This window comes from Falco biarmicus, chromosome 5 (assembly GCF_023638135.1).
Source record: "Falco biarmicus isolate bFalBia1 chromosome 5, bFalBia1.pri, whole genome shotgun sequence".
NCBI classification, from domain to species: domain Eukaryota; kingdom Metazoa; phylum Chordata; class Aves; order Falconiformes; family Falconidae; genus Falco; species Falco biarmicus.
This window is the reverse complement of record NC_079292.1, coordinates 44624074-44651362: the sequence shown is the minus strand read 5'-3', so window position 1 is coordinate 44651362 and position 27289 is coordinate 44624074. Positions and strand designations below refer to the sequence as shown.

The following is a 27289-nucleotide window of genomic DNA, read 5'->3' as shown; positions in this document are numbered from 1 at the left end:
AGCTGCTGCAATTGTAATGCAAGCTCCTCTTCCTGTGGTAATTCAAATAAGTGACAAAGGAACTTCCTCTGTATGGTGGAGGCCTAAAAAGCCTGAATTTTCTTGCCTTTGTGGTGGGGAAAATGACAAATTCCAAATGGTAAATACAGCATGAAGTTCTCCCCTTTAAAAGAGATGAACAAAAAGTCTTCAGGGCACATAGGTTTTTGTATTGCCTAGTAGTCATCTGAATATAACATCTGTGTAAACCAATTTGAAAATGTTAATTAGAAAGAATTTTAATGTTTAGATTACTGAATGTTAACTGATGAAGTGAAAGTACTGAAAAGTTACACAATAGTGCAGTACTTTCGGACCTGTAGGTCTTTCAACTGCTTATGCATCTGCCCAGGAAGTATTTATGCATTTTCCAAGTTAAATGTACATTGCACAGTTTTATACATGCAGCAGCAATAAGGAACACCTCAAAACTTACTATATTGGATTTATTTTTTTATGGCAAAGCAGTTTGTAAGTCTGGCTGTGTTAGCTATAGAAGGAATAAAGAGTAAAGCTTTCACGTTTTCATTTGTGGTTGCACAATGATATTATTGCAGTTGATTTCTTAAAGCAATTCCTATGAAATTCCAGGCTCTCAGAATTCAATGCTTACTGTGTCTGTTGTCAAGATATTATGAGGAAAACAGCTGTTTCTATCTAAACCTGCTTCAAAAGGAATACAGTAGTAATGACTTTTTAGAATTCTCTAATGTAGCCTTTAAGAGGAAACTCATTTAAGAGTGTTTTAGGAAAATGGTTACGGTATTTCCTTCTTTTAAATATGTATGCAAGCAGAATCAAACCAAAAAGTGCTGTCCACTGCTACAGGAAGCCCTCAGCACCACCACAGTCAGTGACCAGTTTCAACAGCTATTCCAATTCCAGGCATCTCATGTTGCATGTAGGATGTGTGTTCTATCTGTGTTCATGTTGCACAATCTCAGGAAAATAATGGTGCAACTTCACAGTGCGCATCCAGGTAAAAGAAATTATGTTGGAGCCAGAAGTATTCTTTTACTTCATATTGCAAAAACTGGATATTTTTAATTTACCAAGCTGATAATTGATAAACATTTAGAGGAAAAGGCAAATCAAATGCATTCTACCATTTCCTTTTGCATTTTCTTCAGAATGATAAAACTTCAGAGCAAAGTTTCCTAGTTCCTTATGGGAAGGACTTTCAGCCCTTTTCATTGTCTTAACCATCTGTTGCATTATATTTTTGTTATATATTTTATACAATATGATATATTATGTTAGTTACATACTTTAATCCAATAAGAACAGTTTTTCCTTTCAGACTTTTATTAAACTTTAAGTATAACAATTGAAATTTTCCAGACTTTTGAATAAAACATACTTTATATGGTAAATTTTCCTTCTTCTAACCTGTTCTTTCTAGATTTCTTATTTTCATTCTTGCTTTTTGTTTCTTTTTTTTTTTTCCCTTCTTAAAATGATGTAAAAATTGCCCAGAAAGTCTATATTCAAGAGCTTGTGTTTGGATCTATTTAACGATACCCAATTATTTTCACATAACTTGCTCTTGGTTTTTTTTCCTCATTCTGCTCAGAATAAGGAATTCGTTTGCCGAGGACATGACTATGAAAGGCTGGAGGCCTTCCAGCAGCGCATGTTGAATGAGTTCCCACATGCCATTGCTATGCAACATGCTAATCAGCCAGATGAGACCATCTTTCAGGCAGAAGCACAGTGTATCCACATAATCGCAAACCCATACGCTGCAGTTACGTTTTTCATGCTTTTAAAAAATGTAGGTACACCAATAGCCAATTTCAGTCACAATGTGCCTCTACTGAAATAAATGGTAGGTGAGAATTCCCCTGCAATTTGTCCTATTCACTCTGTTATGTTTAGAATTCTTTTGTGTAATTGTTGGTTCTATTTAAAAATTCCTTGACAAGTTATTAAGATTCTTACTTTAGCCAAAAGTACTTCTAAAACTATCGCTGCTGTGATAATGGTGTACTGGTTCAAGTTACAGTCATTCAGGTTCTTACAATAAAACATAATGCTAGCATGGCGTGACATATCAAGTGTAACAATACATTTAATTAAATCCCTTTACTCTATGTACTAGTCCATTGTAAATAGCTCTATTTGAAAAAGAAATATGAAATTTTCAACAAAACAGTACAAAGAAATACCAAAACATGAAAAATCTCTCAGGTTCCTTTCCCAAGCCAAGTCTAGAAGCATTTCATGATGCACACTTTTTAAAGAGTTTTTCTTCTGTCATGCTTCGGGAGTCAATATGCTTTGCTGATCTGAATGAGGTAGGATAGCCTTAACTATATACACATAGATTTGCAGATTTATGCAGTGACACCAATTCCAGAAAACCAAGAAGTCCTGCAGAGAGATGGCATTCCTGATAACATCAAGAGCTTTTACAAAGTAAATCACATCTGGCGATTCCGATATGACAGGCCATTTCACAAAGGGACCAAGGACAAGGAAAATGAATTCAAGGTAAACTACTATGCCCCTTTGCCAAGCTACTGAACCTGTAGATTTTTTTGTGATATCAATGATAGTTGTGTTACTGAAACATCATCTATAGTTGTATTATTCAACCAAGTGTAGTATAATAAATATTCTAGAGGACGTGGCAGCTCCAGCTTGACTTATTTTAAATAAAGTAATATGAAAAATATATGGGTGATGGGAGGGTCTTGTTGTATATCAGAATAGGGGAGAAAAACAAGTACTTATTTGTTTTTGCATTGGTGATATATAGAAGGCAGAATTGGAGACAGCAGAGCAGCCTCCAGAGACATTTGTAAGGTAGAAGAGAAAACTTTGAGTAATCTGAGGTATGTTTAGGACTGACAAAAGTTATCTCTCCCCAGAGCAAGGGAGAGACAGTTTTGACTAAACTACAGCATAATGTTCTGTTCCTGTGATATCAAGACTAAAAACTGCCTCTGAACTTGGAGATTGTCTCAGGGAAGAACAGTAGTTCCTTCCCTAATATGTAAATGAACACTGTTCCTCCTAATAAAAATGTCACATGGAAAATTCATCTTATATTTTTCTGGAGCAATTTGAATTCTGACCCACTAAAAACACATCCTGACACAGAATATGTTCTGGTATTCAGACACACAAACAGAATCATCCCAAATAATTTCGTTATAAAGTTAGAGAAAATAACTTTAAGGGCAATAAATTAACTAAATTAAGTCACTATTATCTTCTAATTAAAGCTTAGGGCTTTATTTTAATTGTACACCTTATATATTTTGTGTTAGCATTATCTTTTGTGTTGATTTGTCATTTTAAAAACCTCTTGCACAAAGTGTTTAACAGTAGTACATTTGAGTATCCCATCAGCCATACCTTGGAATCTCACATAAGATTTCATAGAGGAGTTGTTCTGGTTCTGAACGCTCCCTCTTCTCACGTTATCTGGGATAGGAAACGTTAAAGTGCTAAGTCAGTTGTGAGTGACTTTTGGAGATTAGGGGACATCACAGAGTACAGAATAATACCATGTTTAGGGATGAAGAATCAGCAGAAATTACTGCTTAGTATTAGGTCCTAGAAAGCAAGGAGAAAAGTGAATGTCAAAGGCTTCTGGGATAGACATTTCAGTAGAAATTTGGATGTTAATTTTATGTATATTGTTACTTAAATGAAGGATTATTAAAGAAAACTGAGAATTATTAAGAAAATTATAGAGGCAAATTGGGGAAATAATCTGGGTTTATGTATTGCAGAGTCTATGGGTGGAAAGAACCACACTGATCTTGGTGCAGAGCTTACCTGGAATATCTCGTTGGTTTGAAGTGGAAAAACGTGAAGTAGTGAGTATGATACAGATGACAATACATATTGTGGGTTGGTTTACTTCCTTAATCATATGTTATTTGATGAACTAATTTAAGATTTATTAACCATATCTCATTTCCTTGAGCCATGTTTCAAGTTGGCTACAACAAAATTATTTGCAAAGTATTTTGAGTTGTCTGGTTTCTCTTATCTTGAAAAGTATTAAGAACCACCCATATGATTCATTTAAACAGTTGAGGAAAACAGAAGTTGAGAACAATAACGGGCTGCCAAACACAACATCTAATGTCAGCAAATTACTTTCTTAAAACTCAGCATGATGAAATATTTTATACTTAGAATATCTATAGCTTAACTTATCTTTCAGTATTCTTGAAAAGCACGCATTCTCCAAGTTCCTGTAACACAGCAAACTCCATGTGGGTATATCTCTGTGTCTGCCTAGACCTCTGTTGAAGTTCCCACTTCTCAGCATGGGTAGGGAAGCGTGCCTACACAGAACCCATAGGAACAGTGTCTAATGCAGCAGTACTGCTGACGCATCGTAATTTCTTCTCCTTTCTTGTTATATTTCTTAGAAAATCCTTAAAGACATTTCATATGTATTCGGAGGAGAGCTTCTATAAAGATCTCTAAATAACTGGTCAGTTGTTGAGCCCAGGAGTATAACATCTGTAACTACTTTCTTTCCTGTCAACGCCAGACTTGCAATGGTCCCATTAAATATAGGGTTCCCATTGTGCAACTGATTTTTTCTAAAACTTTGTTGTGTTTTTCTTTTAAAATAGCAACAAAATGTCATTTGTTCACCATCCTGATATTCCCCTGTAGAAAACTAAAAAAGGAATTTAGCAAAAATTAAAATTGTGTGCAACAGGAGAAATTTTTAGTTGACTCCTACTGAGTCCTTACTAGGTTAATATGACCCTAATATGAAGATTCTCAGTTTACTATCATGTTACCATTATAGTCAATGTTTCTAAAAGTTAACTGTAAAATTTTTTCCTAGACACATACTAGATCATGGCTGAGGTTTGTACTCATAAGTTTTGGTAAATTATAGCAACTGCAGGTCTGTACTCTTGATATTGCTTAGCTTTTTGCTTTTCCTGCAGATCACGCTACCTGTGAGAAAAGCTTCCTCACCCTCTAGAAGGGATAGGCACACCCCGCTCAAGGACTACCCTTGATTATCATCTTATCTCAAAGCTTACATTCAAACCCCTCATCCATAATATCTAGTTGTTGACTTCACTTTGGGTGAGGGAAGTAACTTGCTGGAACTGAAGCTCTGCTCTGTGCCCTTAAGCATGGTGTGAAGCTCTCCCTCACCTCAAGCCCAGTTTAGGTAGTTACCAAGGACAGTTTAGCCCTGAATTCCAAAAGTTCTACCACAGGCTGAAGTGTGTAGGTGCTTTGCAGCAAGGGCTGAGTAACTTCTCAAGGTCAGATAATGAACCTACAAGAGGGGCACAGTCGTTTATTTTGGTCCTTGATTATGTGATAAAATTAACTCTCTGCGCTCAGAGTGTACACTCAAGAGAGTGTAGCCCAGGTGAGAAGAACTTTCTCTGCCCCAATACTCTAGGAAATAGAATAACATTGGGTTTTTTTAAGAAATAAAAAAATACATTTAATATGTATTAATATTAATATGTTTCATCTTTCAACTAGATTAAGTATGTTTGCAATGTTCCTCACTCCCCTTTCAGGTGGAAATGAGTCCCCTTGAGAATGCTATTGAAGTCTTAGAAAATAAGAACCAGCAACTGAGAACACTGATTAGTCAGTGTCAAACTCGACAGATGCAAAATATTAACCCTCTCACGATGTGTCTGAATGGGGTCATTGATGCAGCAGTTAATGGTGGAGTTGCTAGATACCAAGAGGTAAGCAATTTATTTTCTGTTTATTAAAAATTTGTCATAAGACAGTTTTTTATTGATTTCTTTCTCTTACTATTGTAGATCCTCTGTATGAATTGAGGACAGAAAGTACTATATCAATAATAGTTTTAATTATACCTATATCTCAGTTTTGGTTGAGGTGATGTTAAATATGTACAGCTTTATTGAAACAACGGTCTTGTTGCAGATAGTACCATGAAATTTGAGTCATGAGTTTGTTCACAATTACCTTGCATTCTTGCATGGTTGGTTTGGGTATTTTTAATGAAATAGTTAATTGTAACTATGTTATTATAATGTATTTCTTTCCTCTGTCTTTCTAGGTCATGAGCTACTTCTAGCCAACCAGCAAATTTACTTTTGTATACTGAAATTCTGATTTTAAGATATAGATACATAGATCTATAGATATGTAAAAAATTATTTTCTTGAAGAATCATATTTTTCTAGATCCTACTTCTTTCTTTTCTCGAAGTTTTTAAGGAAAGCTACTTTCTGGAAAAATCTCGTAAGAAATAATACATATAATTAAGAAATGTCTAATGCTGCATTTGTTCTGAAAAGTTGTTCCTCGTATTATCATCTCTGAATCATCTTAGGACAACCTTAAATGTTTGGGATGCTGTATTTCCACAAAGTTCTGTGGAATTTCAAAATGGCAGTAAAAACAAAGGAAGGCTATTTCTTTTACAGCCCAGCTTGATCTTCCTCTTTCTCCTAATGGTCTTATGAAATACTTGAGTCTGCTGGTTGTTCCTTTTCCATTGAAAATGTCAAGTTGAATATTCTGTCCACTTGTCTCAAAGGCTGCAATATTCAGTGTTCGCTCAACAGCGTTGTATTTGGTAAAACTGAATCTAAACTACAAGAAATTGAGTCCACTACCGTGTTAGGATCTGTCATCAAAACTGCAACATTATGAAAATTGTGGGACTTAAGCAAAGCAGTATCATGTTTGATGTTTCCCAGCTGCCTTTTAAACAACAACAACAAAACTGCTTAGCACGATAAAGCGCCACAAAGGGAGTCCGTTGAGAAATACAGTCATGTCAGAACTATGTCTGGTTTGAATTAGCAATTTCAGAGCTAGCTCTGTGTCTCTGCATAGCTTTCCATTCTTCATGAGCATATTAAAGATTCTAGCTTGCTCCTTTCTTATTGTTCTTAGCTACAGTTCTTGATCTCCTAGACAGTCTTCATGTTTCAATTCCCTTCTGTCCTCTCCCTCTCTCTCTTGCTACCTAAAATAGGACTTTTCACTAATTTGTGTTAGAAACACCAAAAATTTCACCCTCATTCTCTTTGCATGTCCCTTTTTCAGTCTTTATATATAGTCTTTCTGCTGTTTTGCCACTTCCTATCTTCTGCCTTCTTTCTTTTCTTCTCCTCTATAAATGCTTTTCTCTGCGTGTTTCACTTGCTTTTGCCTTCTGCCCTGTACAAAGCTTAAAACTCAGTCTTGGGGTAAGCATGGCCGTGTCTTTACAGGTATACTTCTTCCCTTCAGGCAACTCCCAAGGTTTAAGAAATGTTAAGACCCAGCAAATAACATCCTTTGGCCAGCTGATGCCTTCCTTGATTCTGCTTCCTTTTTTCCTCTCTTTATTTCTTCTGCTCCCCCTCCCTCCTTGTTTTTTCCCCTTCTTTTTTTTCCCCAAGCAGCTGTTCTAAATTATTTGGCACTTTGGCTGGTATTGCAGGTGTTAAAGCTATGTTTTCACTGATTTCAGTGCAGGAACAGATTCCAGGAAAATCTACAGAAGTAATAGTCATCATGCAGCATCTTCATGTGTGCTAAAAAATGGCTATAAACTGAACCACTGATTTTTTTAAAAGTCTTCCAGACACTGCTGGAAAGACATGAAGAGTGTATTTTGTGTCCACTAACACCTCTCAAACTGCAACTATAACTTACATTTCTTTTAGTTCCTTTACATGTGTTGGAAGAGTAGAGGCACTTTCACGACTAATTATTGGAAACTACCAGTCCAGTTCCAGTAACTTCACTGGATTTAGTCAGATATCTTTTTTTTTTTTTTTTTTTTCCTAAAATACTTGTGATTCTGTTTGAAGTTACATTGTTATTACATCTCTGACTTGTATTACAGATCTGTATAAGTCTCAGCCCAAAACCATTGGGACACCACCTGCTTGATACTGAAAGAACGTTAAGCTTGTAGCTTGAGGGGGAAAAAACATAAGCTAGAAGAAGTTTGGGATTTGGGATTTTAGCAAGTATCAGAGGGCTCCTTTGAACAATTTAAACATGGATTCTTATAATTATGCTTATCTGTGGTGAAAGCACCATATGAAATAAATGTTCTTCATTACAGTATCAGCATTTTCTAGATAGGTCTCAGCACTTCCTTGTTGTGGGTTGTCACATCATGAAATTTTGGAACTGAATCAGAGGAGTCTGCCTATCTCCAGCTCTTCTGCTCTCCATATTTACAAATTATTCTGCATAGCAAAGATTTTAACAGCTAAAGCTAAATGGAGAACCTTGTAAGAAATATAGGAGGGAAATGCTAAGACAAGTGCCAAAGGAAAACACAGCACAGAGCAGCCACTATTACTCTTTCAACTCCATGAACAGAAAACCATGTGTATGTATAGGTATGTGTACAGACACTTTTTGTGACAAATGCATTTTTGAGAAGGTCTAGAAATCTTTCAGATGAGCAGCTGGGCATTTTCTTTAAAGAATATTGTCAAGAATTCCTGTAAACACAATATAATCCCCTTTCAGGGTAGGACATGTTAAGAAAAATGGAATCGTGAACAAACAGTTCTATGTCCAGGCCATTGCTGGTGGGTAAAATGACTCTGGGGTACTATAGCTGACTGGAGCATTGGAGATGCGGTGGAAACTCATGTAAGCTTATGAACAGACCTGGATGTTGGTCAGATGCTCCTGAAGTGAGAATTAATAACTTTTTGATGTCAATGTCGCTGTGAGTTCTTCAAAACTGTATTTATATTATATGAAGAGTGAATAAGAAAATGTCATAGCTCCGATACATATAATAGCATACAATTCCACACTGTTCTTAAGACGTCTTTATATTTAATGAGTAATGAAACTCCTAGTATGAAAAGAGAGCAAACCCCAACTCTAATTATTTAGAAGTCTTATCTCTCCCCCATGAATTGTGACATATTTAGTTTAGGTGACCTGCGTGTGGTTTCAGCTCTGATTTGCAGGTTTTCACATTTGATCCAGGATCTGTCTTGGATATTGAACAACTAGTAAATTCCACTCAAGAGTAGCTCCACTTTATTTGTCCATGAATTCATATGTGAATAATTAATTATTTAGCATTTATTATCCTCTGTTGCTGTGGAAAGGAGCTTTTGTTTTGCAAATATCATCTAGAAAGTTATTTTTAAAAATCAGTTATGTGTTTTTAGTCACTTGTATGTTACTTTGTGATTTTATTTTGCCTAGGCATTCTTTGTCAAAGAATACATCTCAAACCATCCAGAGGACGGAGAGAAGATCACGCGCCTGAGAGAGCTGATGCTTGAGCAGGTAAAGTGGGAAAAAGACAGACTAGGTGGCCTGCTTAGCTGTTCTAGCAAAAAGACTGGTGGTCTTCAGTATTTTCTGAATCAGATACCAAGTAGACAGTAACTTCATATACAGGCAGGTTTCTGGGTAATGTTAGTATATTTTTGCTAGTCCTTTTCATCATCATCTTAATCACATCAGACTATTCTAAGTTAAAGTTTGAATGAGAGGCAAATCTTTGTGTTGTCATGCTTGTATGTATTTGCACAACAAACGTGTATTATTTTACCATTACTACAGAATAAACATAATCTCATTGAAATGTTTGATGGCTTTAGCAAATACTTCTGTGATGTATTTTAACAATACTACAGAACAAACATTTTCACAAAAAGGTTTCGTATAAGAGCAAAAAAACACAAAGGATCTTATTACAGTGGAAGATATCTAATAATAATTGCCATATAGGTAAGCAGTAAAATAAACACCAAGTGATTAAACAGGTGAGTATTCTGTGCATTGTATGACTTTTGTATTATTTCTTCATTTATTTATAAACCAACAACCTATTAGCCTCAAATATGAGGTTGTCTCCATTTGCAGATGCTGAAAAAAAAAAAAATTCATCAAATTGTCTTACCAAGTATTTCAGCTTTCTTAACTGGCATTTACCTATCTTTGTTCTATGCAGCATGTTGAAATTTCAAACTTTATTGCCAGCTTGGGATAAAGAGGTCAGAGTATTGGAATTTGGCAAGATGGAAATTTCATTTTTCGTCATTATGGTATCATTTGGTCAGATCAGCTGAAGGACAGATTCTCAGGCAGTATAAAGTAGAATGGGTTCACTGAGCTCACTTTAATTTCATATAGTAATTTAGATTGCAGTTCTGGTTTTTCAAGCGATAGTTAATCTCACTAACTGTTACAATTTAAAGCTGGAATTAATAACTTATTATGACAAAAACATGAATTCCAAGCAATAGCAGTTAAACCCTGTCTGGCACCAGCTGATGATTTAACAGAAACCATGGAGCGTTCAGAAGGGCCGGGATGGCTGTATGCGCAGATGGATGTGCTGCAGTCCTGACCTCAGGTCAGTGATGCTGTGCAGCTGTGTGCCCATTCGCAAGCTGCCTGAAAACATCAGCTAGTAGCTCTCATCCAAAGATATTACAGCATAGTGTAGCTATTTTGTTCTTAAATTTGAGTTTATCTGATTCCTCATGTAACCAGTTCAGTATTTTACGTGCCTGTGACCAAATTTGAGCAAGATCAGAGTGTTAGCAATGTTATTCTGAAGCCTGTCATGCCTTGCATCAAGAATATGCATAAAGTCACCACTTAGGCCTCTGGGGAGTTCAAACAGGATAGGGAACCATGGACTTAATTAAAAATATATTACAGGGTCTCTGGTGATTTGGCCATTGCTGCTGTTTTCATGCTTTTTGTAACTGCTCTTGTTGAAAACAGCTGTTATTTAGGGTTTAGAACTGCTCTTTTGTAAAGTTTCCATTGAGCCAGATTTTTCACTGTGTTATCCATAGTGGGTTTTATATTAGAGTTGAATTTGCGTAGGCCGGATCTTTGGGAAAGTTGAATAGGTAAAATGGCAAGAGTCATAAAACCTCTTGTGTATTGGTTTTGGCCTTAGGTGTTGTTTGATTACAGGTCTGTCAGGGACTTATATACTTGTTTTTAATACAACGTGCATTTTTTTTTTCTTTTATTAATATTCTAATTGATGATGAAAGTGTGAAGAAAATGGATCAAAATTATATTTCCCCCCACTTTCCTGCTGTCTTTTCTGCAGGCCCAGATTCTAGAATTTGGCTTGGCGGTGCACGAGAAGGTGGTGCCACAGGACATGAGGCCGTTGCACAAAAAGCTGGTGGATCAGTTCTTTGTGATGAAGTCAAGCTTGGGAATACAGGTATGTAGCAGCTGCATGGATAAACCGGGAGACTGCTCAGCTACAGTAAGGGTTGTTTCATTTTCCTGGCAACAGATAGTGACATCTTTTGGTTGGTTGTCCACATTACAGCTTGTAGCATTCTTAACACTACCAGAAGACAAAGTTAATAAAGTTTCTATACAGTGCAGAAAAAAATAGTTATGTTTTACTAAGGGGAAAGTGTTACCAGTGAAAATCTAAAATATTTTTCTTAGCAATGATGAAGCTGATCCAAAATGCAGATGTAACTGTTCAAATTACTGTCTGTATCTTACAAAATGCTTAATGATACTGTGTTGATTTTAATTAATCTTCTTTTAATAACTTGCCAGGAATTTTCTGCCTGTGTACAAGCTAGCCCTGTTCATTTCCCAAATGGAAGTCCTCGTGTATGCCGAAATTCCATACCTGTTTCTATGAGCCCTGATGCTGCCAGGGTAATACCACGACGCAGGCAAGTTAAAATACTAGAACTTGCAGAAGATGACTCATAAAATACTGTTATTGTGTGTATGCTTCCTCATACGGTCCTCTTGAAGTATCTTCAGTCATGAATAGCTGATATATATGTTCTCTATCTCTCTCTCAATAAATAAATCCAAATTAAACTGTGGAGATCACTAAATGTGCTGTTTTCTCATGAAAAATTATGATTTGCAACTAGTTAACCATTTTGTGTTTCATTATTCTTGTAATAGTCCCTTGAGTTACCCAGCTGTCAATCGGTATTCATCCTCATCACTGTCATCCCAAGCTTCTGCTGAAGTCAGCAATATCACTGGGCAGTCAGAAAGCTCTGATGAAGTTTTTAACATGCAGGTACAAATTACTGTAATTCTTCAAACTAAACAGAATCTTTCTTACAAGGCTATTTACTAAATTAATGCTTCTGTTATTTCGTTCAGAAATCTCAAAGTTATTGCTGATACTATTTTTAAAAGAGAAATCTTTAAATGGGCTGTTAACCTTCTTAACATAGAAATAATTTTTTATGTAACTGTTTCTTTTTCTTTAACCTAGAGCATGAATTTTTTACAAAAGTAATAAGCAGCAACACACTAGGATGCAGTCATCTGACCTTACATAGACTTTTCTGTGCAGTTGTCACAGTTGCGATGTAGTTATTTTAATATATTAATTACATTTCTATTTATTTGATACTTTACTACATTTTTGTGTATTTACATTGATGCTCTTTACATGTTTGCTATTTTCAAATGCTGAGAGACTAGTCTAACAGATTACAAGTTCTTTGTTTTAGTGAAAAGTTGTCTTGCAAATTTTTGTTTTCCAAACCACTAAGTGTGATGTGGTAACAACAGCATCTCTTCTGTACACAGCCTAGTCCGTCTACCTCAAGCCTCAGTTCTACTCATTCTGCTTCACCTAATGTGACCAGTTCTGCTCCATCCAGTGCCAGAGGTCAGTGCTGGTCTCCCCTTGGTAAACCATATTAAATTCTTGATACATTACACAGCTGAATTTCTGCATGTTATCACTGGTCAGGCATCAAATTTAACCTATTTTTTGAGGAATATGTATTGTTGGGAAAACAGGATTTCTTTGTCATAAGCGTAGAATTGAAATGTCTTGAGTTTCACTGCATGAATTTAATCACTTGACACATTCATGTTCTAGCCTCTCCTCTGTTGTCTGACAAACATAAGCATTCCCGAGAAAACTCTTGCCTCTCCCCCAGAGAGAGGCCCTGCAGTGCCATCTACCCTACTCCTTCGGAAACCTCGCAGGTAGGAAGCTTGTTGGGAATCCTCTGAATGCACATAGCTAAGGTGATGGTTAAAGGCACTTAGTGAGCTTTGAGCAGATGCAGTGTCTGCTCACTGCTGTTAATTTAGGGGGGCGGGGGTTGTAGGCAAAAACTCTTACAGTATTTTACATGAAAGAGATATGAATAGAATACACAGTGCTTGATCACATTTCTGCTTGCTTTGTCTGGATTTAAATCTGGTTTTTGATACTTACTGCAGTGAGAAAGAGTTGCAAAGACTTACCTGATGACACAGCCTGCTTGTGTGAAACAGCAGTGTTTGTTCAATCTAGGGAAGAAGAAAGAAAGAAAACTGTTACCACAGCAGTTGTCCATGTTGACCTCCCCTTTATTTCTTCTGAAATAGCTAATCCTAGCCACTGTGAGATAATAACCCACTCCCTGTGGCAATTTCTGTTTTTCAATGTAGTTTCAGAAGATAGACATTTTTTTATTACTCTACAGAAAAGAGTGAGTTGTGTTCGTGCCTTAAAATTCCTGTTGCATAGGTCTGAATGAAATTTGTATCTTTTGAGTTACTTGAAATGCAAAATGAGCTTGATGAGCTGACCAATTTTAAATCTTTATTTCATCTTTTCTCCTTATGTTCTTAACAGACCTACTTTCCTAAAGTGCTTTCCTTTAGCACAGTTGCTGTTTTAATCCATGCCATCACACAATGCACCTCTTGCTGAAGCAAATACGAGAACCTAGGCACAGTGTGAAAGGCCCCCCTCTCAATGCTTTCATTTCCACCAGAAATTTTGCCTCTGATAAAAAACAACTTGGTAGCCCAGCTTCCTTTAATTTAGAAATTATTTGTTGGTTTCTCATTAGTTGTATTCTTGTCCCTTGCTTCTTCATTTATTGAATTGGCTCTTGATTTAATTTTTTCCTCTCTTCTGTTTAAGCCCTCATGCTTTTACCTGAGGGCTTAAGAAGTAATACTGAAGCTTAGCCAGACGTAAGGGCTGCTCTCAGAAACTACTTACTGATATATCTACTGGGCACTTTCACAGTGGTAGTGAAGCCAGACCAACACATAGGAAAGACCAGGGGATGTTTTTTAAATAAAGCGGTTTTATGGTTTGCCGCAAGGAAAAAATTATCCCATTTTTGCTCCCAGACTGCAAACTCTTGCTTTGCCAAGTGGAATGCGACTTCTATCCCCCACTCTACCCGAGATTCGATAAGGGAGGCTGAGGAGCTCGTAGGCCCAGTCTCCACTCTCTCTGAGACTCGCCCGTCAGGAAAATCTCCCAATCTGTCTGTACCCTCAGTGTCCCATGAGAGGGTAAGTAGAAAATTAACTTGCTCATACACTCAAGTATGTTTCAAAGGTGAGAAGGTCTGACAGTTTCTTTCTGCCCTCATAACCATAAATGAGGAGACACCTTTCTGGGGAGAAGTGCAATTTCATTCTCTGGTGCTTTATTCACTGAGCAGCAAAAATGGACGGTGATTAGAAACAAAATTCTGATTCTCTGCCTTCCGATAAGAAGGGGAAAAGAAATCCTCAGGACAATTGTAGAGGGATACTTTAGAGATACCTGCAACTCTCATGAGAAGTTACATGCTCAAACTGTTCCTTGTCGTTTCCATTTTTATGCTAACACCAGTTAACTTCAACAGTCTTGGTTGGAGCTTGACACTAAGTTAATGAGGAAAGGACCCATTTATTAATGTCTTTGTTACGGCTTAATGAATGCAATTTTCACAATAGTTTTTCAACCAGGAAAGGTGAGATACACAGGCAAATTCTGGCACTTCAAGTCCAAATCAAGTCCTTTCAGGCCATAGCTACCTCATTTACAGAAGTTTGGTGGACTTCATAGAACAAGACCACAGCAGTAAAGCATCCACTTCCTTCATTGATGCTCAAGGTTATCTATGTACAGCGCTTTTCCGTCAACATCCATTTGTGCTTGCTTTTTGATCTCTGGCTGAGCGATTGTACAGTGTCTCTCCAGCTCTTCCCATACTCTGAAGAGGAATGCCTGCCATCATTGACTGGTCAACAAGCTCCTTGGGTTTTGCACTATTACTCTTCCTAATAGAGCTTTTCGGGTTTCACATTTTGGGGGGGTTTTTGCATGTCAGTAAACATCCTGTGATTGCTCTTGTTCTTCCATGTGGTTTTATATTTCATTATTTTAGTATGTCCTTGTTTTGCTGTATTTCATTCAGCTTTTATCTCTTTATCTCCTCCAATTTCAGTTGCTTTTTCAGCCTTTGCTCTTTACCTTCACAACAGCAGACAGACTTCAGCACTTGCCCACCAGATCCTAGTGCACTGCAGACTCAGTAAACAGTGAACCTTCAATCCAGACCAGTCAGGAACATCTGATCCCGTTTTCTGTCGCATTAGAGCACACATATAGTTGCACCACCTCACTTTAATGGTAACTCCAGGAAAACAGGTATTACCTGACCCAGTGTGACTCTAGTACAGCATAGATAGGCAGACCCTAGTGTAGGCCAGAGCCTCCCAAAGCATTCTCTCTATGACACAGATGTTTTAAGTCAAGTTGAGTTGGCCAAGTGTTTGTTCCTCACTTTGTAACTTGGAGCTGCAGCATGATAGATCACTGGTGATTATTTTGCAGCTGGGTTTGCCATCTTGTGGAACCACAGCATAGTGCCTTGCTGACTCGGCATAGTCCTCTGCGAACACTCGAAGGAGTTACAAGAATAGGATTTGATTTGATCTGGATTTCACCAATTGTCTGATCTTGCTTTACATAAAAAAAGAAAGGAAAAAAAAAAAAAGGAAAGTTTATCTGTTCTCATTTTCTTTGGAAGGTACATCTGAATTACTTGTAGGATTAGCTGTATGCTGTTTACATCTGTTATGAAGATAAGCTGATGACCCACGGATTATTTGAATGCTGCCAAAAGAAACTACTAGTGAAATTTTAAAATTGTTTCATACATTTACTGTGGTTTTAAAAAAAAAACCAACCAAATATTCAGAAAAGGAAAGACAAAACATTTCATGGGTCAATTTTTATCCACAAGAGAACTAAGAACACTGCTACCAAAAAAAGTTAGGGTTGGAAAAAAAATGTTTTTCAAAGATAACAGCCATACCCTGAATAATGTCAAATGTTACACCTTGTTCAGATGCCGATTGTACCATGAAATTATTGCACATCTATCCCTGCATTTGTTTAGTAATCTATCAAGACACCACCTGAGATATGAGCCTTATTTTGTTTTTAGGTGGCTGGAAACTGTCAGAACTCAGTACATGATAATCCCCCCTCCAGTGTGTACGGTTTTCAGAAAACTAGTTTACTTCCTATTTGTATACACATATTTTTATTAAACTATTTACGTTCTTAGATTGTTTGTCGCTCTACCTCCAAAGTAGACCTGTGTGGTGGGGATAATAACAAAAACCCCCTTGTTTTCTTAAAGGCTACTGAAATAACAACAGCAGCTATGCATAAACCACGCTGTTCTCAATTTACAGAGAATGCTGTTTAATCATATTGGTGACGGTGCTTTGCCACGAAGTGATTCCAGTCTGCCTGGCCCTGACAAAGGTGAGTGGAAATGCTGCACCATACCGATCTTTGAAGCAATGAAAATATAATTAATTTGTCATATTCCTGTAGAATGCTAATTCTTTTGAGTGCATACTGTCATCTCCAAGTTTCAAAACATTCAAAATAACTAAATTACACTAACACTGTTAAGTTTCAAAAAACTTTGCTGAAAAGCAGGAGGGGGTGGGGGGGGACATGGTGTGTGTTTGAACTGAGGGTTGCACTCAGAAAGGCACAGAATTTTCCAGAAAGGGGTGATGGTGCAGCACACTGCCTGTGAAAGCTGTCCTTTCTGCTTCTCAAGAGAGACATATGGGGTGATGAATACTGGAGATAACTTCTGGAGACTAGGGCGCAGAGAAGCTAAAGAGGATAGTCCTCAAGTGTGGTACCTGCAAGTCCTCTTTACTAAGTGTAAGTCACTGTGCTTTTCGCTACACTTTGATGGAAGATAAGAGATCAGTTTGTGGTTTGTTGGGGTTTTTTTGCTTTTAATTAGGGTAAATGAGAAACCTATGAATTTCCAAAGACAAAATATTGCTTTTTATAATTTTGCACATGGGGAAATTCAATATTGTTGGCACAGTTACTGTGCCATGATTTCATTGTGTGTTTCACATCCATAATATGCTCCATCATTTATGTGCTGCCTTTTATGGTACCCTGAATAATGGATACTGTAAAATAAGTGTATTGAAAATAAATATTTTAAGAATATGCTGTAACAAGAACTGACCAAGAATCACATTTTCACCATTAAGAGTTGAGTTTTAGAAGTATTTTTGTGTGAAAGTTTTTATGAAAGCTCAAGTGTGGAATTTTTCACAGGGCTGAAAAGCATATAAAATAATTTAACATGGAAATGGCAAAACTTTTCCACTGGCCTATGTAGCCAAGTACATTACAAAGTTGTTAAAATAAAATGTTCTCTCCTGGAGACTTTAGCAGACCAGAGAACTGACTGCACAGATGACTTCAAAGAAAAAAATTGGCTTGTCAGGAGATTCGGGCATTTGAAGTACCTTGGTCTGGTGCCAAGTAATTTTTAAGATGAGGGCAAACCCATACTGCTAGGTGACAGCTTACAATAAAAAGCAAACAATGTATTCCATATTTTGGCAATGAAAAAGCAAAATGATCCTGCAAAAAATGGATTATTCTGTACGCTGTTCTCAGAGTCAACTAATGTGAAATTATACTGTAACAATATTGTTACAGACATGAAACAAGTATTATTTGTACTGTACTTTTTGTGTTAAGTCTGGTATACACTGGTATAGTGGGACTGCAGTCCTTTGGAGAGCCCTTGATGTTGCTATAATAGCAATAATTAATACCACCAGTTAGCAACAATGATTTGCTTTTTGCTTCATCTTTGTAAATGAGCACAGAGTCCTTGCATGTGGTTCTCTACTCACAACTATGAAACAAGCAGGCAAGAAGGAAACTGTCATAGCAAGGCAAGAGATTTGAGGCTTTGAAAGTGTGTGTGTGGGGAGTTGGTGGTGAGGTTTTGAGGGGGGGAAGGGGGAAATATGAAGAAAGGTGTTTTCCACTTTTTTACAGGATGTGTAAGAAAAATTGTGAGGTGTAAGTTAGCTTTTGTCCTTTCCATGTTAAATGCCTTGCCTTTCTGTCTGACTTCTTCCCAATATTGGTGGCTCCTTGATAACATGCGATAAACCAGTTCTAGTAAGGAAGCTGTTCCAGGCCTTATGGGATCATTCAATTAAAGTAATGGAATTAGGTAAAGGTAACACAGACAAATACATCAGCTGATCTTATGCATGTCAAGGTGATTGTCAATTTACATTATTAAGCATGATCCTTGACCATGCATACAAACAGGGTATATAAATTTTCTCAGTCAAAAATAATTTCTTCATTTGATTCCCTCCCCCTGCCTTGCTCTTTCATTTTTCCCATTTTTACTTCCTTGGTTTTGTGCCCTTCTTGTCTTCTTCCTTTCAGTTCTGAATGTGTAGCCTATGCAGGCAAAGAAGGCTGTTAGCACAGAAAGCTTTCTGAGGGAGGTGATTGGAATTTGGCAAGTTCCTTTCCCTAGTCCCTTCTGTATATAAAATGAGCTAATGGAAACAGTTTATGGATAGTTTGTTCCCCTCTGCCTAGAAAGCTCTAAATAGCAGTCCGGTGCAAAGATAAACCGATTGTATTAACAGGCTTCAAGCTTATCTCCCTTTGTGGCTGCATTTGCAGTGCACCAGAGTGCTATCTCGGCTGCTACTGTTGATGGTCCCAACTTCTATACAATCACAAACTGACCGAAGGGCCAGTTGCATACATCGGGCAGCCAAGAGATTGACAGCCATTATTTAAGAGCTTTTCAAATGCTGATGTAATCATGAGAGCTTTTCAGTCATGGTTGTTGTTTTCACTGTGTATTTTTACCCTCGCGGATAAAGGCAAGTCAGAGAGCTAGAAGTGGGTGATGCCAATGCCAGCTTTTTCATTCTCTTCCAGCTGTAAACGCCACGCCCAGCAGCTGGAGCCTGGACAGTGGGAAGGAAGCCAGAAACACATCAGAAAGTGGAAAGCTTATATCTCCCCCTGTACCACCAAGACCTGCACAGACTGGTGAGTTAATGGACATTTCATGCTAAGCTCCAGTAAAAACAAATGATTTACTTGAGGGCTTAGATTTTTTCCACTCTGATCTTTAACTTCGTGGGCAGGTTATTTGATTACTTACATAGAAGGCTGTAGAATTGCCTCCACAGGAATTTTCATCTCATTAATGTTCTCTGTAGCATTCTGTTTCCAGTACTCTGCCCCTTCGCTTAATGACTGAGTAGTTCCAGACATTCATGCTAGTACTAGGGAGGATGATAAAATGCCATATTTTGATCTTATGCTAATTGGAGGTTAGCAATCAGCAATGATCATTAACCACAAAGAATCTTACAGGCCAGAAAATGCACATGGAATCATGGAAGTACATGAGTTCTGTTACTATAACAAATTTGCCTTTCAAAAGATTAATTTCCATTTAAAGGAAGGGCTGCTTAAGTGGTAATATAAATGTAATTGTCCTCAAGGGAGCGAAGACACTTTGTGTGTGTTAGACTTATGCCTCAAAAAATGTTAGGCATGTTTACAGTGTATTTACAAGTAAATGTTTGATGTAAGTACATTATGTATTGTCTTTTTTTCTTATTTGACATACAAATACATAATATATTTCTTAAGAGGAGGGGACAGTTATTATACTGACTTTTTTTGAATTCTGTTATCATTTGGTAGGATATAAACCAACTTACAGAGATACAAAATTTGTCAGGGAGGATGGATGCAGAAATTTCTTATGCTTCATTGGTTGTACTGCAAGATAATCCTGAGAACAAAGTAAAACAAACAAAATCTCTAAAACTATTTTCAGCCATCAGGCAAGTACCTAAAGGGAACCAGAGATAATGTTTGTTTATTGAATGATCTCCTGTCCACTTAAAAAGATTTCTTTGTGAAAACTGTAATGCCAAGAATGCACTGAAATCTTTCTGACTTTACAGCATCACCAGCAAGACACATAGCCTCCGTTTCCCCTTCTCCTGCTGGGAGATCACCAATGAAGGTACTGTTTCATTGCAGTGAATTGCCTTTGTGGGACAGATTGTACATGATGTTGGGTAGATATAATACAATCCCAAATAATGTATATTAAATATATACTATTTTCCTTTTATTAACATAAGCCTATACAAAAACCATTCATAAGAGTAAGTAGCCATAACAATTACAGCATCTCTGAAGATTTTTCAAAACTGCAGGCAAGAAACCTGATCTTCAGAACCTTTAACCTCTCAATATAAGGCTTGTTGACTATGTAGATAATCAAGCTCACCTGAGTTAGAGTACGGAAGGGAGTTTAAGAAATAAATGTAAGAGGTGCCCAATGAGCCACCTAGTCCGGAAGTCTGTCTCCAGCAGTGGCAAAAGGGGAGATGCCAGCTAAGGAGAGCCTGTTGTGCAACCCATTCCTCTTACTCCTCCAGCATCCAGAGCTGTTGGATTAGAGGGTGTGTTAAAGAGTAATCCCCACTTCCATCATTTCAATATCCATTCCCTCTGCAGAATGATCCAGGGAGGCTGCATAAGAAATTGGAAGTAGTTTGAAGCCTGCCAGTAGGAAACGCTAACCGCAGGCTATGAATAAACATTGGGTCTTCTCTGGCAGTTAATCACCCATAGCAATTGGGCCAGGCTAAACTGAGCAGGTTTCATTTCTATTTCAAGATACTTGAATGTGTCGGTACCTGCTTGTTGCACAACAGCTTATTTGTTGGAAAACTTGACCAGAAAATCTGTGTCTTCCCCAGCACTGGAGGATGTGAACACACAGCCTGCATATTCAGGCAAACCCAAGTATTGACAGACAGTGCAACATTTGTCCAGGGGATAGCCGCTACCACCCCATTGAAGCAGAGATTGTTCTGCAGTTAGAAACATGAGGGTCAACAACCGGGAAGGAGAGCGTATAGAAAGGAGCATGACTGGTGCTTCAGGCACTTGGCGAGAGGGCAGAGGGAAGCAGCCCTGCTGAAGTGGTCCCTCAGGTACCCAATGCCTAACAAAAGCTGCAAAGGTACATGTCTCCTGAGGAGGAGGAGGAAAGTACCACCTCAGAATGCCTCCTTTCCCCTTGAGGTCCCTAATCACAAGCCCACAGTCATTCTCCCGTTGGTCATCCCATGAGCTTGTAACATTTCCACTTGTGGCTGCATGGTGCTACAGTTTCAACACAGAGCAATTGTGCTGGCCATCAGAGTGCCCTATAGTCCTGTTACCATAGTATGTCTTCTGCTGAAGGGAGCACCGATCCCAGGTTTCACACTAACTGGTTACTAGGAAGCTCTTAGAGCATTAGCAGCTTGTACGAAAGGTGAGTGACTCTTCCTTTTTTCCTGAATGGGCTCGGTAGTGATGATTCTCAGGGAGGCTTGAAGCTTGTCCTAACATTTTCTTCTAAATGCCTGGACAGAATTGAAGCATTTTACAGCCAAAGTCTGGATTGCCACTTGGGAGAGGAGTGCTGGCCCAGACTCATTCTGACAGTTGCTGAATCTAACTTCAAGCATCCGTGAATTTCCAGACTCTTACGGTGTCTAGACTGTTACTCACTACTGGTACAAGCAGTCTGCACTGTTGTCAGGATCCAAGTGCTTACCCCTGCTCAGGTCCTAAATTGAGGCAGGCAGGATTTACACATATTTGCTCTTGTTCTGAATGACAAAAGCAAAGGTCCTAAATCTTATTTATGGTCACTTAGTCCGAGTGTCAGGCATTCATGGAAGTTGAACTAACTACATCATTTCTTTGAAAACCTTGACCCTGGACCTTTTGTGGGGTTAAGAGTGCAACTGCCGCCTCCTCACATGCAGAGGAATGGAACCTGAAACAAGTAGTTAAACAGGCTCCTCACAATGTCTGAAATGTCTTCAACATGTGTTGAGCTTTAAAAAAAACTCCCTCTGCTTTTCCCAGGCCATATACAGGGCTTTTTTTTTGCCTTTGTGTTCCAAGTGTTACGTGCTGCCACAGAAGGCCGTCTTAGTACAAAACCCACTGATGCAAATTAAGATTTTCTTCCATTGCTTTCAGTGCACTGTGGATCTAGTTCTAGATGCATAACTAAAATTATCTCAACAGCATAAAGATAGTGCAGCCAGCTCTATACACCCCTGCCCCTCTCCTTTTCCTCCCCTCCCCACCTTCTGTTGCATGGCTCACACTCTCACGCTGAGCCACTGAGTACCAACCAGTCTAACTGGAGTGAGAAATTTGTCTTTGTGATTTCAACATCCCTTTTTTAGCCTGTGCTTGGGGCCAGTAAGTCTAAGTTGTCTTGGATGGCTCCAGTCAAAATTAAGATGTTGCAAAAACTTCTCAGCTTGCAAAGCCTGGTCTAACCTTTTACAGTTTTCGGTTGACGTTGCTTCACTAGAATAGGACTGCTCAGTGGGTTTAGGTAGGGCTTTAGTGTCCCTGCCGTCTATTCTTCATCAATACTGTCGTTGCCATGGGGCCCTCAGCTGCCATCCCTCACCTTCCGCACAGACCTGCGGGGCTGCTGGCCCCACCATTTGCAACCTCTGCCCTCGGCTGGACCCTTGTCCCTGGGGCCCACAGTGGTGGTTTGTGTTTTGTGCGAGCGGCACAGTGTGTCCAAGGAACGCCTGGGAGATGGGAGAGAGGAGCTGCTGCAGTTCAAATTGCTGTCTGCAGCAGCTGGGATGTCTCAGCCGGCTGCCCTCCTGCTGCTGCCCCTGAACACACCAGGAGCTGCCGGCTGAACGGGGCTGGCGCACAGCAGCGGCTCTTAGCTCGGCATCTGCGCTCCACCTCTGACATCGGTATTGTGACACGCTCGGAAATGATGCACGATGTGACCGCACTCTCCATAGCGTGACGGTGCACTGAAACTGTGAGGAAAATGCATGTGGAAAATGCATGTGGAAGGTGAGAGCCTGAAGCAGCAGCAGTGAGCGGGCTGCAGGTGCGGTGCCTGGGCGCTAGGGGGCAGGACGCCACCAGGCACGCCCCAGGCGCCTGCCGCTTACGGCTGGGAAAACCCGCGAGGAGGGTTCGGTTTATAGCCAGGGCGCTTCCGGGCTATTACGACAGTAAGATAGCGTTTAAATACAGTTTTACGTCCACTTACACGAATTACTGAATTACGAGCGTGACCACACCATGTTTAAGGTGTACCTAGGCACTCTTGAAATGATCTTTTTGTTGGTTTCTTACTGGATCTTGATTAAACAGGGACACAACCATTTACATTTATCAAGCCTCAGAATATACATGCCGGTATCTCCATATGTTTTCAGTCTGAGCACAGAAATGCTCTCCCTCGCTTACTCCAGGTAAATTCTTCTTCTGCCCTTTCTTTCGAGCAGGGGTCTCTGCAGTCATTCACACCATCTCCAGTGGAGTATCATTCCTCGGGGCTTATATCCAACTCCCCGGTGCTGTCAGGGAGTTACAGCAGCGGCATCTCTTCGCTCAGCCGATGTAGCACATCAGAGACGTCAGGCTTTGAAAGCCAAGGCAGTGAACCGACAGTGACTGTCCCAAGCTACAGTATTTCTGAGGAGCCTGTGAGAAAAGAAAGTAAAACTCCGCCGCCTTACAGCGTGTACGAGCGGACTTTGAAGCGCCCTGTTCCTCTACCTCACAGCCTCTCCATCCCACCCACCACGGACCCACCAGCGCTGCCGCCCAAGCCACAGCTGGTCCGGCCGAACAATCTGGAAAACAGCAGCAGGAGGACTGAGCAGGTTCCCCGGCCCAGGCCCCTGCCCCGCAAAGTCTCTCAGCTATGAGAAGCCACTTTTCTATTTAATTGCAACCAGTTCTTTACCGGTTAAGAAATAATATTTTTTAAAAAATGGTAAAAACCGTTTAGTTAGGCACTTTAATATTTCACCCACCTTTTCTTTTGAGTAATTTTGAAATGCTTATTAATATTATGTTGCACATTTGAAATGAAATTACTAATTTAGGTTGCGCCAGATATTATAGGAAGCATGAATGAGAGGATTTTTTTTCAAGTTCATGGTGGTGAATACTGATAAATGTTTTTATTTGTACTTTATTTTTGTTTTTAAAAAAATCTAAAACCCTACAACTCTCATCTGATTTAGCCAAATGCTTCTTACAAAATGCAGAATATACTGACTGGATCTTTACTACTAGAGATAAATGCGCGCTTTCTAACAAAGTAGCCTGTAGACTAGAATGTTTCTGCAAGTAGGCTGGAAGTTGTTTCTCTTAGCCGATGAACAGGTTGGTCATTTCAAATGTCTGTGGAAAAATGGAAATATAATGCAAGTTATACTGCAGAGAACTGTTGTAAGAATGTGGTTTGGAATTTCTGAAACACACACTTGGTTTATATTATTTTTAAGATGGAAAAATATCTGCATTTCATTCAGCATACAGCACCATTCTGAGGAATCTTGATAAAGTTTTGTGCCATTAGTGTATTACTGTACCTGACACATCCTTTTCTTTTTGAGGTGCAATTTACTTTTATTCTTCCAGTTAATGGGATTTTTTGTTTGTTTGTTTGCTTGGTTTTATTTTTTAAAAAGCTAGCACTTTGCTAGTGGAGGCTCTCTGCTCTTTTTCAAAGTTCACCCTAAAATACAATCTGTGTATGAAATGGGTACAAATGAATTGTTCATTTCACTTGTGTACAGGAATGAGTACTGACTAGTACCAAGGCCATACAGTAAATGAATGGAGTTTTTTTAAAATACAAACTACTAGTTATAAATCAATAAATTTCGAAAGCTAATTGCTAAGGTCACTAATAATTCTGTAAAAACCCAGCAAAAATTCTGACCAGATCTTTCGATGTGCACATACCAGTGAAGCCAGGTTTTGGATTTGCTTTTTATCTTGAGTTCATCACCGTCATCTTTATTGTAGGAGAATGGTGTTTGGCCTAAGGTTGTATTTTACTGACTGGCATCTGAAGAGTTCTGGAAAGCTAATGCCAAGCCGTAGGAATGTGGAGGGGAAAAAAAAAGCACCTTCTGTATGTATTTTTTGTATCCTCTTTCTCTTACTGACTGTTTAATGTGCTTGGGAACAGCTGTGTGAACTGCATTTTAAATCAATCATGCTGTTAAAAATATTCTCCCTCTTTTGTTGGGAAGCTCATGTTGATTTTAGCTGTGTTTGATTTGTTGATAGTTTAACTGGAAGAAAGTGACCACTTTTTATATTCTGTCAATTAAACCTTCAGCAGTTACATGCTGTTGATGGTGGTTATAGAGGTTTTCTATAATAAATGTTCAAGTATTTTTGTACATAACTGGTAAATTTTAATAAGGAGTGTACCATTATGTGAAAAAGAAGCAAACAGTTGTGTATGCAGTAAGATTGTTATAATTATGCCAAATACTTTATGTATGGAAAAAAGAATATTTGTAAATATGTGCTTTTAACAATAATTCTGCCATATTGACTTTACAATTTTGAATGTCAGAAAAAATTAATATATGTTAAAATATTTATGTTTTAGTGAAGGTATTCATAACTTGAAAAAGGAACATATGAATTTTAGCTTTGTGTCTTGCTGATTTCAAAGTCTGAAATTCCTTGAACTAGCTCTTGCTTTCTACTATAACATTTTTGTGTCTGTAACCACATCATAAGAGCTGTAGAAGGCTACGTATTTATGCTGATATAAAGAAGTAATGCCTGAGACTTAAATAAGGTGTCACAAGTCAGATAACAAAGCTGCTTTGATTTTTTTATTTCACCTGTGCAGTTTAATAGATTTTGTTGACTAGTGCTTGAGCACAGTATGAATCAGTGTTATTTGCTCCTGAAGCCATTTTTTTTTATTTCTGGCAGTGAGCAGAGTTGATGACTTTATCATTTGCGTGCATTACTGAAGTCAGCTTTGCAGCAAAACATTTCACAAAGTTTCTGTTTACCTAGACACTCATATTGGTTGCTGCATAATGTTAATAGGGAATAAAAGGACTTGATTAATCTTTACAGTACAACTTGTTTTCTACAAAATGAGAGATTATAATTCAGTTTGTCATGGAATTAAAGTTCTGACTCCTTGTCTTGCTACATCTAGTTTCTTTCTGTTAAAAATCTCCTGATGGATCTAGTTTTCTCCCTATTTGGATCCGTAATTGCTTTGTGAGACAATGTGGAGAGTATTGACCTGCTCTTCTAAACAAGTGAAGAATGTAAAATTTACTAGGTGAGTTCACTGTAAATTAACCTGCATGAGCGCTCTGTTTTTATAACCGTGACATCAGGAATACTCTGAACGATAGCAGACACTGTAAAATTGACAGAGTACTCTAAAACCAAGCTGACACATTTTCTGCTTAGCCAGTTTTGACAAATTGATTCTGTAGAACAGCTTTTCAACCTGATTTCCTATAAAAAATGTAGTATGAAATTTTGTTATGTATGTTGCAACACCCAGCGCTTGAAAACCCAATGTAAATAAAGGTCTCGTTTGAATTTTATTACTCCTAAATGTAGTTTTATCACTTTCTGGATGACAGTGAGTAATTCAGAAGCTTATATAGGAGGACCTATGAGAACACATTGCTGTTGCTACGCAATAGCTTGAATGTTAGCCAACGTATGCATAACAGGTGAGATGATCTTATTTTCAAATACTGCATTTAAGATGCTGGTACCTCTGGGATGCTGTAGAAGCAACTGCAAACTCTGCTGGCTGGCTTTGAAATGCAGACTGATGGGCTAATACCTCTGTAGTGTGAGTGAACTCAGTTGTCGTGATGTCTCAAGTCAGATCATAGCCAATAGCCCGTGTCCTAAAAGAAGCACAAAGCTGAACTTAATCCTTGATAGTAAAGATTTCAGGGTAGCATAAATGTTTACATGGAACAGGGTTTAACTATGTGTAAGCCTTCTCTTTTGTATGAAAGTGCACTTTGCCCTCCTGCCCAACCATTCTTCTTGTTCACAAGTTGTCCAGCAACGTCTGGAAAAAGCACGGTGACTGAGCAAAAAGATATCAATAGGCAGAAGTCAATGCTGAGATGTAAATGATGAAAAGCATCTTGTTTTGAGTGTAACTGTAAATGTCAGTGGGGCATGTAGCAGCATTGTATCAGTAATCCCAGGGGGTGACAGACATGACTCTTTGCTCCAGAGCTCTGTTGGTAGCCAGGTTTTCCCACAACATCCAGCTGATCCAGGTAGAGCCTTGACACGTGC

The 27289-nt window shown here is 38.5% G+C and overlaps 1 protein-coding gene across 4 annotated transcripts in view; it reads left to right on the top strand.

Annotated features, from left to right (window-relative positions):
* The window catches only part of DOCK4 (dedicator of cytokinesis 4), a 256460-nt gene extending 229892 nt beyond the window's left edge, over positions 1–26568 (top strand). For 2 of the 4 annotated variants that reach the window (XM_056338943.1, XM_056338942.1), the window contains 15 exons: positions 1613–1754; positions 2366–2532; positions 3783–3869; positions 5568–5744; positions 9211–9294; positions 11087–11206; positions 11560–11681; positions 11926–12046; positions 12568–12649; positions 12866–12975; positions 14122–14289; positions 16471–16543; positions 19028–19141; positions 20074–20135; positions 23461–26568. In XM_056338943.1, coding sequence (XP_056194918.1) covers positions 1613–1754; positions 2366–2532; positions 3783–3869; positions 5568–5744; positions 9211–9294; positions 11087–11206; positions 11560–11681; positions 11926–12046; positions 12568–12649; positions 12866–12975; positions 14122–14289; positions 16471–16543; positions 19028–19141; positions 20074–20135; positions 23461–23886 — 2055 coding nt within the window. In that variant the 3' untranslated portion in view covers positions 23887–26568. The remainder of the gene's footprint in view (positions 1–1612; positions 1755–2365; positions 2533–3782; positions 3870–5567; positions 5745–9210; positions 9295–11086; positions 11207–11559; positions 11682–11925; positions 12047–12567; positions 12650–12865; positions 12976–14121; positions 14290–16470; positions 16544–19027; positions 19142–20073; positions 20136–23460) is intronic. The other 2 variants (XM_056338944.1, XM_056338946.1) reach the window with 1 other exon arrangement.
* Positions 26569–27289: the final 721 nt, after the last annotated feature.